The sequence below is a fragment of the Vanellus vanellus genome (assembly GCF_965231255.1).
Source record: "Vanellus vanellus genome assembly, chromosome: 20".
Taxonomy (NCBI): Eukaryota; Metazoa; Chordata; class Aves; order Charadriiformes; family Charadriidae; genus Vanellus; species Vanellus vanellus.
Genome location: NC_138925.1, coordinates 3,802,577 through 3,817,448, shown reverse-complemented (window position 1 = coordinate 3,817,448; position 14,872 = coordinate 3,802,577). Strand labels below are relative to the sequence as shown.

The following is a 14,872-nucleotide window of genomic DNA, read 5'->3' as shown; positions in this document are numbered from 1 at the left end:
CCAGAAGCAGTCAGAAGCATTTTCTAGCAGAAGAGGTTGTGCTTAAGATCTAGTGTACTGCTGAAACATAAAATGATGAAAACTTTTTGTGGCTTATTTTCAGAAAAGAATAGGTCTGAACGTTAGATTAAGTCTGTAGCTGTCTGCAATTCAAAGGGAAACTTAAGCTACCTCTTTTTAAATTGAGTTAGACTTTTCAGACAGATTACGTAAGAGCTAGTGTGTTTTCATGCTGCACTTTTTTTTTTTTTTGAAAAATTTGAGTTGTCTAGTTTAAAAATAGAATTAAAGGTATGTTTGTACTTTTTTTGAAGAAAGTATCAACACAATAGGCTAGGCAGGTAGATCAACTTGACAGTGTTTATCTGAAATTTGGAAGAACTTAATCAGAAATGGCACAAAAGAATGTTGTCTCAACAGAGTGTAGCATGTAACAATGCTATTACCATGTAATTACTTGTTAAATGTAGTTTCTCATGGCATAACTGATCAGTAAAAATAATTCAGCTGAAAACTATTCCATGGATGAGTTTTTAGATTCCCATGTTAATGAACAGTTTCAAAGACTTAAAAGTAAGCCTGGACTCATATGAAGACTATATTCTGAAAAATACAGGTATTTTCCATGATATAGAACCACGGTACTTTTCTGTTCATTCATCTTTAGGAATAATGTAGTAGTGCTGTCAGGTAAGTCACATTCAGACAGGAAAAAGGAAATACCTTTTGCTCTATTCTCCAAGTAACTGAAGGGAGAATTTTGAAATTGTTTTTAAGGAGAGGCCAGGGAAAATGAATGAAATGGCAAATGGCCTAAGAGATACATGATACATTTACATTTCAGTTAGATTTACTCAAAGTATACTGCTTGTAATCAAAACCCATCCATTAATTAAAGCAAGAGAATAATTACAGCAACTTTAGTTATCAGTTTTACATATATCTCTAATGTGGTCTTACAACTCTGCATTCAAGTATAAACAAGTGTAATGAAAATAATAGTGAAAATTTTAATGTTCTGATAAAAAGATATTCTACATCAGTATGTTGATGAAGGGGGCCCTAGTTGAAATGGCAATTTGGAAATTTTACTTGAATTTCAAGTCAGGAGTTCTTGTAGCTCGTACGGGTTGATCATGTGTTGTGCTATTGTTTTTATCTGTTAATGGTCATGGCCCTTCTGGCTTTTTGACTTGTAGAACACAACTGAATCTACTATCACTGTGGAGACCTTAGATGATGTACCTGAGCATGTGCTCAGGGGGCTTCCTGAGGACGTGAGGCTCTTCCCATCTGCTGTTGACAAGACACGGCTTGGTGAGTGCTACAACTGTGAAAAGAGAATAAAGACTTTTACACTAGCTCACATAAATTACAGTTGCTGTGAAAGTTTGGTGCCCTCCTGCTATGCTGGGTAGAGATGATGTCTGGTGTGTTTATCTGAAATAATTTCTGTTGGAAAGAGTGGACAGCTTCACATTTCCTCCAGCATCCCAAGATGATGTTCTTAGAATGTCAGAATTGGGGTGAAAGGCGGACCAAGATGCAAATAGATTAGGTTATGAAAATAGCAATATGTTACTTCATTGGTTTGTTTTCACTTAAAGCATTTTATTAGTTTTGTGTTTTGTAATTATCTTACTGTTGCCTCTTTAGAATGCTGCATCTCACTGTCCACTCAATATAAGAAGTTTAATTTAGAAGAACAGATTCAGTGTAGACTTGAAAGCTGCTATATGGAGCAAAGTGTTGTTTCTGCAATATGTGCAAAATGCTTGGCTTCTTTTTTAACAGAGTTTAACGTGAGAGAACTTCGATGGAAGTCAGAATTGCAGACTGGATACTTGATGTTGAAAGCTGGTAGTTTGAGGAACAAGCCTGACAATAGATGTGTTACTGTTAGTAACAGGTTATAAGCTCCTTGGAGTAAGGTTAATCTTTTCTAGTATGAACCTGATCTAGCATGGTCTGAATGAGAATGTTGTATTTAATTAGCAATTATTTGTCAATCAGTTCTCAGTTTTCATGCTCTAAAATGTGAAGTGCAGCTGTCCATGTTCAGTTTGGTTAAACCTTTTCAATAAATTTATGGGCAGATGCATGTATTTTAAGCAATCCTAAATGTTTTTTCCTTCAAAATATACTATTAATTAGTTTCACAACTTTTGTGAGGGCTTCATTTGCCTGGCATTGTTACAGAGAAAGCAAATCAGATTTTTGTTATAATAACATGTTTACTGAGTAAACCAGCTGAAATCTGGGACTTTACAATATAAAACCTGTAATGCTCTTATGGTATTTTGAATATCACCTGAAGGACAAGAAAAATCGAGGTTGTTTTTTGTCTTCAGAGCTACAGTAGCCCATGAGCAAAGAATGAAACCAGGTAAATACTTAAACCTTTCATGACTGCAGTGAGTTTTGGGAGGGGAATTGTTTGAATTCATTTTGGTAAACTTCAATTTCCTTATTGTGATCTTAATACTGTAGAATGCTCCCCAGTCTGAGACAGATACATGTAATGATCTTAAGAAATGTGAATTGTGAGTAGAAGGTTTGCTTGAGATCAGATAGATTAGTTTTCACTAGTGGTATGTCTCTCTTCAGGTGTCTGGGCAACAAAATCAATTTTAAAAGGCAAGAAGTTTGGACCATTTGTTGGTGACAAGAAAAAAAGATCTCAAGTTAAGAGCAATGTATATATGTGGGAGGTAAGAAACAGCTTGTAAATGGAAAAAGATATCTGTCACTGTCAGTATTTTGTATTTAGTCTGTAATTTTTCCAGAGATTTTAGAAATAGACACGATGTGAAATAATTGCTATTTCTACCATTGCAAACAGTTATTTATAGACATTTGGATTGAGCAACCATTCTGAATTGCAAAGCTTTAAACTATTGGCATTGTTTGAAATTTTGTGTATTTTCTTATATACTGTCTCTGGATCACACCTTCCCTTAAGATTCTGTTGCTGATAAAGCTTTACTTTGGCTTGAACCCTGAACCAGTTCCCTTCTGCAACTGAGTACTGTCAACTGCTTATGAAATTAGGGAAATTAGGAGGATATGGAGTCTCTTAAGGAAGCCACAGCACTCCTCCTCATTTAGCTCTTTGAAAACAAGCTTTGTTATGGGAATTGGTTTTGCTTTTGGAGTTTTTATAAAAGTTCTTAAGTGTTGCAGTATTTCTTGTGCTGCTTGTGTTTGGGCTTGCCTTAAAGCAAAAACTGTCTGGACAGCTGAATAGCGCTTTAAGCTCCACTGACAGTCATAAGACCTTGCATATTATGTAGATTTCAAAATGTAGGTGTCTTAATCTGGAGTTGAATCCTATCTACAGTGTCTTTAAGGCAGTTCATAACTACTTCTGAAGACTTCAGTCTCTCTAAAGACACATACAGCAAAGGGCTTTAGCAAAGCAAATGGTCAAGGAGGGGACGGATGGAGGAACTGTGGCAAAGCATGTTCTGAAACAGAACTTGCTAGTTTACAGATTTTTAGGCTAAAGATAATGATAGTCATCCTTCTGGCCCCTGGCCTGCAAATACTGAACTGCATAAAACACTGGCTACACATACAAAACTTAATGTTAACCCCTATCAGAGGAATTGATCTAGAACAATTACCCATAAATGCAAATTCACATTCAGGAAAGTAATGAAGTGTTCAAGTATAATGTTTGTTGCATTGAGCCAGTATTATCACAAACTCCACAGCATAAGGTATCTCCCCTTTTGATCTGGTACAAGAACACTTAGTGAGATGAAATCAGTGAAGTAAATTATTGACCTCGCAATTGTTTTTCTCGGTGCTGGATTTTGCATGTTCTCAGTGGATATGTCTTAATATTTTTAAAATTTGTGCTGAGAAATGGTAATTGCAAACAAGCTGTTAAAGTTTCGTACTTTGCAATGCAGGCGATAATGGGAACCCTTGCTAGATTTCAAAGTAATTGTGTGTTGCTTTAATACTGATTTTGGAATTAGAAAAAAGCAGCTAAAATGAGACCGCAATAGTTGACCCCATATGCTGATATCTGAAACCACTCCAGAATCTTAACTGTTAGAAAATAGGGTTTATAAAAGGATGGTAGTGTGTGGGAGTAGTTAGGTATATGGACCTTCAACAAGGAGAGCAACCTTTTCCACAAGAGTCCCATTTGTTTCTTTAGTGAAGTTAATCTGAAGAAAAAGTAAGGCTTCTAAAAGCTGGCATCTCCAGTGAATTGTAATAATTTTGAACTGTCATGCTAGAGTATCATTCTGGAAAAGATGTTTTGTGTGTCAGTGTATGCTTGCCATGTCTGAGGAGAGAAATAAAGACTTTAACATATTTTCATTTTGTGTCGGAGAAAAGCCCCAGGTAGGAAGATGATGGCAGGTGACTGAGAAGGGAGGGAAATGCTGTCTGCCGATTCAGAATGACTGGCAGAACTGTGCTGAATGATCTTGATCATGGTTTACAGGAATCACTTAAAGTTGCAATGTTATAGAGGAGTTGGCGCTATTTCCTTTCTTGCAATGCACAAGGCCTTTAAACAAAATTCTGTAAATTATAAGCTGGAACTGAAGAGTAATAAAATGTTTTGTGCAGAAAACATAATAAAGTAATATAAAACCATAATAAAGTAATATATTTAGAAAGTAATAAAGTATTATGCTTTGCCATATTTTCCATATGTGCTAACTCTTCCACTGCATTGTTCAGCTCTTTTCTTCCATTTTAACCAAAAGGATTGCTTTTACAGTCTTGCGCTGTGAAGCTGTTTGCACTTTTATGTTGCAAGGGCTGGGTGTGCTGATGAACATTCTTTCAAAAGTCAGCTGATTAAATCCATGCTGGAATAGTTTAAGTGAGGGAGATATTTTCTATTTGCCTAGAAGGAAACTAAGATGATTTTGGTACATTTATTGAAACTTTACCTTTGTTGATAAAATTCTATTTTATTAAACCAACAGTACATCAACACAAAAGAAATAAAATTTATTAAATGGTTCTTGTTTTAAGCTATTGTAGAAGTCTACTTGAAACTGAAGCTGTAAAACTGTTTGAAAAGACAGAATTACTTGTAAGTATCAGAAATAATAAAAAGCTGCAACGTTGTGGAACAGAATGGGAAAGTTACGGTGAAATTGGTATTTTAGTTTATTCCTTATCCACAGTGGTGCTAAGTGAATGTTGCAGGAGGTAATGAGCTAGGGAGGCTGGGTTTCGAAAAGAGCTTTTCCAGGTAGAGACTGATAATTATAGACTGGACCAAAAGGAAAAAGCAAATAATAAGATATAACCAAATTGCACGTATTTTTTCTTTTTTATTTTTCTAAACATCTGTGAGCTGCCCAATAGTTCTGAGACATTGTGTACCTGTTACTATAGGTCATACATAGGTCTGTCTTGTGAGGCAAAGTAATGGAAGAATGGTATTCCAGTTGCTGAACAGTGGTGTGTTCTTCGGTTTGGAAAAAAAATGTATAGCATATACTGATAGCTCTCCTTATTGGCATTGAACTTGGATTATAGTAGGAAGAGTGGGAGATGCATAACATGTCTTGAACGAGAAGCAGAGTTGCCTGTCATCAGAAAATACTGAAGATGTCAGTAACCTTGCTTTAGTGCAAGCTGTCTTGAAATATAAAGCAGGTGTAGGTGTTAATTTTTTCTCCCAGAACGGAAACCAAACAATTTACATAGCATCTGGGAACACACAAAAGTTTACTGCCATGGTCAGTGTTTTAAGGTGATCACAAGATTTCGGAAAGGTTCAGGTTTTCCTTAATACCCTGAAAAAAAGATTAAATATAAATTATACTTTCCCTTATCTTTCCAAATAAAGCAAATGCTTCTAACTTTTATATAGTTACTTTTCCTAGTTCATCAGACAGTAAAAATAAAGCTCTGTTGCCTTTATATCTTTAAATCAGCCATTTAACTAAATGCAAAATCTAGAGAATCATTTGAGGCTTGCCAAACTGAAAAGAAAGCATAACATGTTTTAAGTGTTTTGGCTTTTGAGCCCAAAACCTTCAGAGAAGGGCTTGCAGGCCAAAAGTTTGTTGTTTTTTTTCCAATTGTACCAGTTCCACTAAAAAGATTGCAGAAGACCAGCAACACTCCCCCCCAGTACAACCCCTACTGCTGCTCTTACCCTTTGTATTGTCTCTGTCCTTACATGATAGCTACTACTTTGTACAGCTTTAGGATGCGTCATGTTTTAGTGCATGTACATTTCGGTGTTAGCAGTTGTCCATATGCTTAATGCCATTTTTGTCTGGTAGGTCTATTACCCAAACTTGGGATGGATGTGTGTTGATGCAACTGATCCAAAGAAAGGGAACTGGCTACGGTATATAAACTGGGCACGTTCAGGAAAGGAACAAAATCTGTTTCCTCTGGAGATCAACAGGACCATATACTACAAAAGTTTAAAGGTATCAATGTCTGAAGAATCACTTACTGCTCTGTTACCTTTTATTATTAGTACCTTTTATTCGCCTTTATTCAAATCCTATTTTTTTTGTACTACTTGTATTGAACAGATTTTGAAAAAAATTATTTCTTAAAATATTACAAATGCTACATTTCATTAGTCTAAATTCTTCTGTGCCAATACAGTTGACATGAAGATCTACTGTTAAAATACAGGATAAGTAAGAACACTAAGTCTATCTTGTTGGTTAATGATTTGCTGTAGCACCAAATTTGATACCAACTAGAATGAAAAAACTATAGCTGATTATGTAAAATAAATGTTTTTTTTTTCTAATTCTAGATACTCAGACACTTTCTACTGAGGATTTTTTGCAGAAATCAGTTATTTTTATGGTCTTTGCATCGTATGACAAAGATTGGTTGTCAAGACTTTTATAGGTAGTTTCATGAATTTTCCTAGTTTTATACCATTCCAGTTTAATCCAGGGAGTTGGGGGCAGGAAGAAAGGTGTCATTCCCGTGGCATTGTGTCTCCAAAACCAAGAAAAAAAAATTCTTTAAGTAATGGCAGAGTATGTTAGTGTTAGAATATTGTGGCTATAAACTATTATTTGAAGCTCTGATCAAGAACCTACTAGAAGTGAGTATATAAAGCTTGACTTTGTTTTTATTTAAAATGCTTTTGTGGCTTTTGGGTATATGCAGCCTTGCTGTTACATGCTAGTGCTGCTTCTTACATTTCCTTGTAAGGCCGACAACATCTGTGAGTAACTGATCTTCACTTAATAAAAGAATGAGTTGATACCATGCAGTTTTGAAGTTTATAGGGCAGTATAGCAATATAGCTATTATATTTTTAAGTCACTCAAACTAGATTGGGAAAAAAAACCTGAAACCGAACCCAACCTTCTAAATGTTTTCTGGACTTTCTAATAGCTTTGAGATAGCATTCAAGTAGAGGTTTGCTATTGCCAGCCAGACTATTGACTTCTCTTCAGTGTTTATTCACCGAGGGCAGGCTCCCAGTGTGAATCTGTAGCCAGCTTAGTTTTCTCTAGATGCTTTATCTTGGGTTGCGTCTGCCTTTGCCCATAGTCACGCTCGTTCATTAATGTAATTGTGCTTTTGGAGTCCCTCTGATTGTTTAAATTTCTCTCTCATTACATCTTTTCTGGAAAGGTTTTAGTCCTGATAAAGACAAGCATTCACATATTTCAAATTGGTTTTCTGATGGCTAATATTGCACTTTGGAAAATAATTGTACCGCTAAAAGAGGCTGAGCCCTGCTGACAGAATAACAAACACTTTGTCTCAACATCTGAAATATCTTTTTGGTACTTTGTCTTCTCCTGCAACCTGATGAGTTTTACCCTAGTAGGTCTTGCCAACAAGATGACGCTGCCAAGCAGCTCTTTCTGAAGACTGTTAGAGCAGCCTATAAGGATCGGTTGTATTGGGTTCAAAATATGTCTGGAATTTGATGGTTGGACTTGATGATCTTAAAGGTCCCTTCCAACCTAGACGATTCTGTGATTCTGTGATTTGTTGCGGTGTGAGATAGAGTTTGGGATGTGAAGGGGCTCTTCAAAGAGCCACCTTCAGCTGGCTTTATTTGCCCTTGCAGCAACCACTTAGATATGTGTGCTGTGAGATTGGTTATTAGCTTCAGTTCAGCGTTGGCAATACCAGTCCCAGGCAAGCTTCTGGAAATTCATGTTGGTGTCTGTGCTGTATGGTAGTTGGAGGGAGCATTACATCTGAAATGGCGTTACCTCCAGGCTGCCTCCGCACAAAGGCTTGACGCGGTACCGCTTAGAGGCCAGTGTAGAAGCAGCAGCTCTGAGTATTTTTGGGCTTGGGTCTTGCATGAGGCAGGGTGTCGGGACCTGAGCTGGTAGAACACTACTAAGTTGTTTCTGCCCTGTAGACTTAGTTCCAGGAACACAGTGGGACATGCTCAAACTAGTTCTGCACGCGCCAGGTTGGGCTGGCTGGTATCAGTAATCCCAGCTGCGTGCTGCTCAGAGCTAACCAAACTGTTCCCAGGACCAGGTTAGTCCAAGCAGCATTGCAGCCACGGCTCAGCAGTGCGCTCCTGCCACTCCTTGATTGTCACTACATCTGTGCCACAGGTAGCTTGGCAGGTAATTTCAGAGGTGGCGGAAGAAACGTCTGAGTAGCTGCACCAGGCAGAACTAGGTTATAACGTAAAGTTTAACTTTGCTCCATATTGGGGGGGGGAAAAAGCTCACACACCTGTAATTGTGGATGTTTGTTAAAAGCACATACTCATGTTCCAATTATTTTTGAACCATCTATTTCAATATATTTTATTCTCTTCTCCCACCTTTTAGAGAAGAGATATGTAAGGAAAATTCTGATCTTGTTAATCTGTGATGATTTTTGAAATGAAAGCTTGACATGAAATTGGACAGTTTTCCCTACCATTAAACATTCAGCATTCAGCCAGCATGCTGATAAATCAGGTCAAGATTTAGAAAGTCACGTTTTGTGTTTAATTGCACAAGTGGACTGTTCTTGTAGTTTAATAGGAATATTTTAAATCTGAGATTCTGTTTAATTTCTTGTCCATTCCAGGAATGTGAAAACCAAAGGAAGGCATTAAGAAAACTTATTTTATCTAGTGTTTTGTAAAACTATTTTTCGTTATTTCAAGTGACAAATTTCTAGTAACCAGGCTTTTTAAATAAAGTTAGTGTGAAGAAATTGGAAGTTAAGCTGCAATGACTGACAGTGTAGGAGAAGTATAATGTAGAGGAGGAGATTTTGAATGTGTGGTCTCGAGGGCAAGTTACAAAATTAAAGCATTTAAATATTGCCTTCTGTATCAGTTTTTACTATCCTGTACCTTAGAAACTGCAGGGAAAATGCATACTTTGGAAAAAACATGGTCTGTTTTCTGCTTTCTGTACAAAGTACAGTTGCTTATATGTCGGCTTTTTAATTGAAGGTTTGGTTTGTCTCACCTTCTGTATCGGAGATGGTGTTCTTTATAGGGTCCATATCAGTCTCAGATTTACATCTCACCTTACTGACAACTGAGACAAAAGAAAGCATGTAATCAATAACATCTTAAGTCATCCTCTTTCTGCATATAATGTGTTATGGTGTATACACTGCCATTTCAAAACTGTTGTAAATTTACCAGACCAGGTGTGTATACGTAGTTCCTTCCCGATCTTTATCATGAATCATAAATTTAGGGGAATTCCATTTGGTGATAATTAAACAGCACAGTCTTTATTTACCCCCAAAAGCGAATTAGAGTGGCTTAGATGTCATTTTGTTTTGCTTTACCTTGAAGTATTTAAAATCTTGTCATAGCTATTTATTTTTTTTCCCAAGGTTTTCTTCAGCTTTTTGTGGGTTTCTAATTTGTAAGTTAAACAGGCTGATTTCCAAGCTTCATTGCTAAGATAAGCAAAGCCCAAATTTGCTTGGTGGAAATGAACCTCAAAACTGCACAGAGCTTTAGCTTCCCTGTTCTCAGCTGTAAATGAAAAGTAATAGCATAGAATTTTTAAGTGAACACAAGCAAATATTTTTCTCTTCCATCTTCTCTTCATCTTTATTGAAAGACTGAGGGTATTTATAGGCTGCTTTGCATATGCTTTCCCTAGGATGCATATATGAGTTGTGATACTGCGTTGAAACAGCTTAAAGTCATTATGGGGTTTCAGAAGTTCTTCCTGCCTCTCCTAATGAAATGAGCCGGTTGAATAGTCTTAATTCTGCACATAGTGCAGGGCTTGTAATTCTTGAAGAAGTAAAATTGCAGTGAAAACTCAGTTTCAAAAAGTCTTCTATATAAGCTTGGCTGCAAAAGTGTCCTTGATTAAGGTGAAATTAATTTGTTTATGGAAGAATGTTTTGTCAAACAGGTTTTTAATAACTCAAGAACCTCCCTGTTACATAGGAATGCAGTGTAACGTAGGGCTATGCAGGGTGCAAAATACACATAGGTACCGATGCCACAAATGGTCCGCTGTGGTCACGTTTGGGGAGATAAGGCCATATCCAGATGCAAATGCACAGTATCACAGTAAAATGCTGTGTCTGTGGTGAAAAATAAATATTCTAATAAGGTCAGACAGGCAAGTGTCTGTCTTGGTCTGTACAAGACACGTTGCAGTGCTTGTATGTGTACAATGCATTGAATTTCAGACAATCTGTGCTAGAACTTCTTGGGATATAACTTGTTAGGATACTACTCTTGAAAATAACAAATTTTGAAATTACTTTAAAACTTTTGAACGGAAATTATTCAGGTTAAGGAATGCTAAATGTTGCAGTTAAAACATAAAGCACCAAAAAGCACGTGGGAGTTATTAACCTAATGAGCCTTTCCAAAATTCATACCTTTTTTTAAGCAAGCTCTCCCAGCCCCACACTACTACACACACAGCCGATCTGTGGGTAGTGGTTTGGAGGAGATTGGTTTTTGGAGCTGTTAGTAGAGGATGCCATCAGGAAGAGCCGGCTGCATGTTCCCTAGTGCCGGAGCAGCAGTGGAAGTGGCATGTGGTCAGCGTGGTCCTTCTGGCTGATGCTGCGAGTGAGGGAGAGGGTTTAATGGTCTGGGTTTGATGCTGCTGCTGCTGCACCTTGTTTGAGAAGGACAAGGTTAGAGGGCTTAATTTAGATCCCCAGAGCAGTTACACCAAAACTTAAATTCATCGAGTTGAAAGTTAGTCTCAGCCATGCGGCTAACCAATGACACGCTCGTTATCATCCTGTGTTTGCATATCCTACAGTTTTTGGTGTCTCTTTGCTCTGAGTTTGTGCATTGTTCAGCAGATAAGTTGTTTGCATCAGGCAACTCTTCGTCATCCCGTGCCGCTAACCAGCTGCAAAACGGGACCATGCAAATCGGTTTACAACTGTTTATGCTATCAGGCCTCCAGAATGGTTATGGGAGCCAAACTGTAGGCTTTGCTTATAATATAACTTAAACACTTACCATAGTTTTTGGGATCTTGCATCTCTTGTTGATCCAGCGTCTGGGGGTATAAAGATAACCATCACCTTCATCCAGTGCTGGGAGACCCACCAAAAAAAAAAAAAGTGCTTTAGAAGAAACAAATATTACTATTGTTCTTGATATAAAAATTCCCTTTGGCTTCAGACTTGAAATAATAGTGTAAGGTGCTGTAACATAATGACTCCAAAAATAGTATCTTAACTCCGTGAGCCCAAGGGTCATTAAGCCCTGGAAAGAGGGGGGTTGTAATTAAGGTAAAAGCAGGCATTTCAGTTCATTTTTCTTGGGTTTGGGTAGAACGCTTCAGGCAATGGAGAGAGAATGATGAAGCTTTAAAAAATAGATACAAATACATCTTTAATCTGCAAACTTGGGGACTTACTAGTTTGAGGCCGGTGGTGTTTTCAGGAGCATGTGAAGTTCCCAGAGACACTGGAGGTGGGTTTGGTGGCAGCGCTGGGCAGGGCAGCAGTAACTGCAGTGGTGCCTGCTTGGCTCCTTTGGTCTTTCCTCTGCGCTTTTTTCTTTTTGATTGGATAAAAAAAGATAATAGAAAGAATAGATTTGGAATGGCAAACAAATCTTTCGTTATTGTTTTATTATTGTGATTGAGCGGAGCTGTTAAACATGCAGCAATTATCTGTTTTCCTCTGCATTCCCTTTAACTCCCTGTGCTGATCTTTTCCTGCATCTTTGGATTTTTTTGCCAAATTCCAGCTGTGTTGGGCGGCTGTAAGAGGGGGTGTGGGGCCGTGGGGGTGTGGGGCCGGGCGGGGGTCGTGCCGAGGGAAGGGAATTAAGAGAATTAAACTGTGAAAAGGGACAGTAACAAACACGGGGGGTTTCACTGCTGCCCGCTCAGCCCGCGCGGGTTTAAATCAGTGTCACGATTTGAGACGAGCCAAACCCCGGGGTGTTCCAGCTTCAAGTTTGAAGTTTACTTAAAAAAAAAAGTGTATTATTGCGTAATTCACTAGCGATACCGGCGGGAAGGGCCGGGTTCCCGGTGGCAAGGCACCCCCTCTACAGTGGGGACGGGGGGATGTCGCTGGGGCGCTGCCCGTCCGCGCCCACGGGCCCCGCTCCTGCGCCGGGTCGCTCCGGTGCCGGGGCGGGGGGAGCTGGGGATGCTGCGCGCCCTCCGGCCGACAGGGGGCGCGAGCGGCGGCGCCCTTCGCGCGCGGGCCGCCGCGGGCGGCGCGAGCCACCGCCGCCTTCGGCGCCGCCGCGGCCGCTCCCCCCCCCCCGCTTCCCCCCCCCCCCCCCCCCCCCCCCTTCGTCCGCCGCCCCGCGGCCCGCCGCCAACAAGCCGCCGCCTGATTGGCGCCGCGCCTCTCTCTTCTCTCCCGGCAGCCAATCGCGCCCGGCGAGGAGCTGTTGGTGTGGTACAATGGGGAGGACGACCCGGAGATAGCCGCCGCTATTGAGGAAGAACGAGCCAGCGCCCGGAGCCGGCGGCACTCCCCGAAAGCCAAGAAAGGTAGGGCCCTCCCCGCCGCGCCGCGCCGCGGGCCCCGGCCCTCCCCGCCGCGCCGCCCCCGCACTCCGCGGCCGGCCATGGCGGCGGCGGGGGGGTGGTGGGTGGGCTGTGTGGGGTGGGGGAGGCGACCCGCCAACTTTTACCGGGTGGGCGGCGGCGGCCGCCGTGACCTTCTTCAGAGGGAGGGCGGGAAGGAGGGCCGGGGCGGGGGGGGGGGGGGGGGGAGGCGGCGAAACATGGAAGTTGTGGCGTCTCCCGGCCCGGCTGGAAAAGTTGACCGGGGCGGTGTGAGAGGAGTCGGGCCAGAACGGCGGGTACGGGGGCAAGGGGGGGGGGGGGGGATGTCTCCGCGGGGCGCGGAGGGGCGTTCCGCGGGGCGCGGAAGGGGCCTTGGCGCGGGGAGGGGTCGGCCTCCCGCAAAGCACAAACTTTGTGAGGCGGTGGGGGGGAGGTGGCGGCTGAAATCCTGCGCGGGCGGCGGTAACAAGTGAAGTGTCGCCGAGGAATTGTTGTTGGGTTTTGTTTTGTGTGGTTTTTTTGTGTTTTTTTTTTTTTTTTTTTAACTTTAGCCCGAGCGCTGGTGCAAATGGAAAATTAAGGCTTTGTTATTTTCTGTGGTTTTTAATTCGTTGTTATTTTTAGGGTGCTTGGTTATGAAATTCTGCAGACAGCGTGAATGACTACTTTTGGCTGACTTTGGCAGAGGAGGAAGGATGGGAGAAGCATTTCGGGGGGGGGGGGTTATGTACGTTAGTCTTTACGTAAATATGTATGTCAAACCAGACATCCTTTATTTTTTCCATGATTAATTCAGTGGCGATATTTTTTAGAGTACATGTGTCTCTACGGATGGCCTTATATAACTGACATTTTGACTACCGTTTTAGGCCAAAATCGCAATAGAAGCTATCACTTACAGGGAGTAAATATAAAAAGGAAGTATTTCCAGTCGCAGCGCAAGGGTATCGATTCCTCTTGTAGGTGAATATGCATATTTTGGAATTCTCTGAAGGTGACAAACCAGAGAAGGAAAGGAGATATTTTAAATTACATCATTGTGAATTTTTTTAACTTAAAATTTAAGGCCTGATCTTATTTGTAGCGCTGTGGAACTCACATTGGGAAGAAGCTCAAATATTTTGGAAAATCGTTATTATGTAAGTTTTTTTTAATTTTAGAGATTGAGGAGGGGGCTGGGAGAAGGAAGTGGTGCATCCCAATCAGTTGTTCTTTTCAACAGTAATTCATAGGTTAAGCTAATACAAACTGAAATGCAAGGACTGATTTTTATTTTGCTGCCTGTAATGAAAAGCATATTTAGCACATATACAAGTAACGCTTGGTAAATTAGAGGCTGTATCATACTTTTTCCTAAATGTGCATTATCTTAGCAAATAGAATTTGTGTGCCTGTGATTTACCTGAAAGGCTAGAAAAACAACTTGAAAGAATTTGATTATATTATAAATCAGAAAACCAGACAGAATAATTTCTAAGGTAATTTTTCATGGCATAGAAGTTTTATTTGCATTCATAAAATTAAAGATAAAATTATCAGTAAACTATTTTGGTGGTTAATGGGTTTTGGTTTTGTGCTATCTCATAGGTTTAAAGTTTTAACTGTTACGGGCTTTACAGAATTCTGACTGTCATAATTAGGAACAACAGGTCTTTTATAAACAGACTTCTTACCAAGGCTCACAAATAATAAAAAGAAGAAAAAACAACAGAACCCAACCCCAAGCACAATACAGATAAATTATTTTTGGGTATTGTCAAATGCTTTATCTGTGGAATTATACTTTGTGTCAGGAAGCAGAAAGACCAAATTCTTGCTACTTCGTTGCTTTGAATTGTTATGATTAAAGTTTTAGCATCTATGCTGTAAGATAAGGCAATTCATAGTATGTGCTTTATTCTTTTCCAATACATGCATATTTTGAAATTGCATACTTCTATTTT

At 40.0% G+C, this 14,872-nt stretch overlaps 1 protein-coding gene across 3 annotated transcripts in view; it reads left to right on the top strand.

The window, feature by feature from the left end:
* The first annotated feature begins 2,656 nt into the window (after window positions 1-2,656).
* PRDM2 (PR/SET domain 2) overlaps window positions 2,657-14,872 on the top strand; it is a 54,163-nt gene continuing 41,947 nt past the window's right edge. For 2 of the 3 annotated variants that reach the window (XR_014269888.1, XM_082493712.1), the window contains exons 1-3: window positions 2,677-2,711; window positions 6,276-6,428; window positions 12,785-12,911. Coding sequence is in view for 2 of the 3 variants with exons in the window: in XM_082493712.1 (XP_082349838.1) it covers window positions 2,703-2,711; window positions 6,276-6,428; window positions 12,785-12,911 (289 nt within the window). In the remaining variant the exon portion in view is untranslated. Of the gene's footprint in view, window positions 2,712-6,275; window positions 6,429-12,784; window positions 12,912-14,872 lie in introns of all 3 variants that reach the window. The other variant, XM_082493713.1, reaches the window with a different exon arrangement.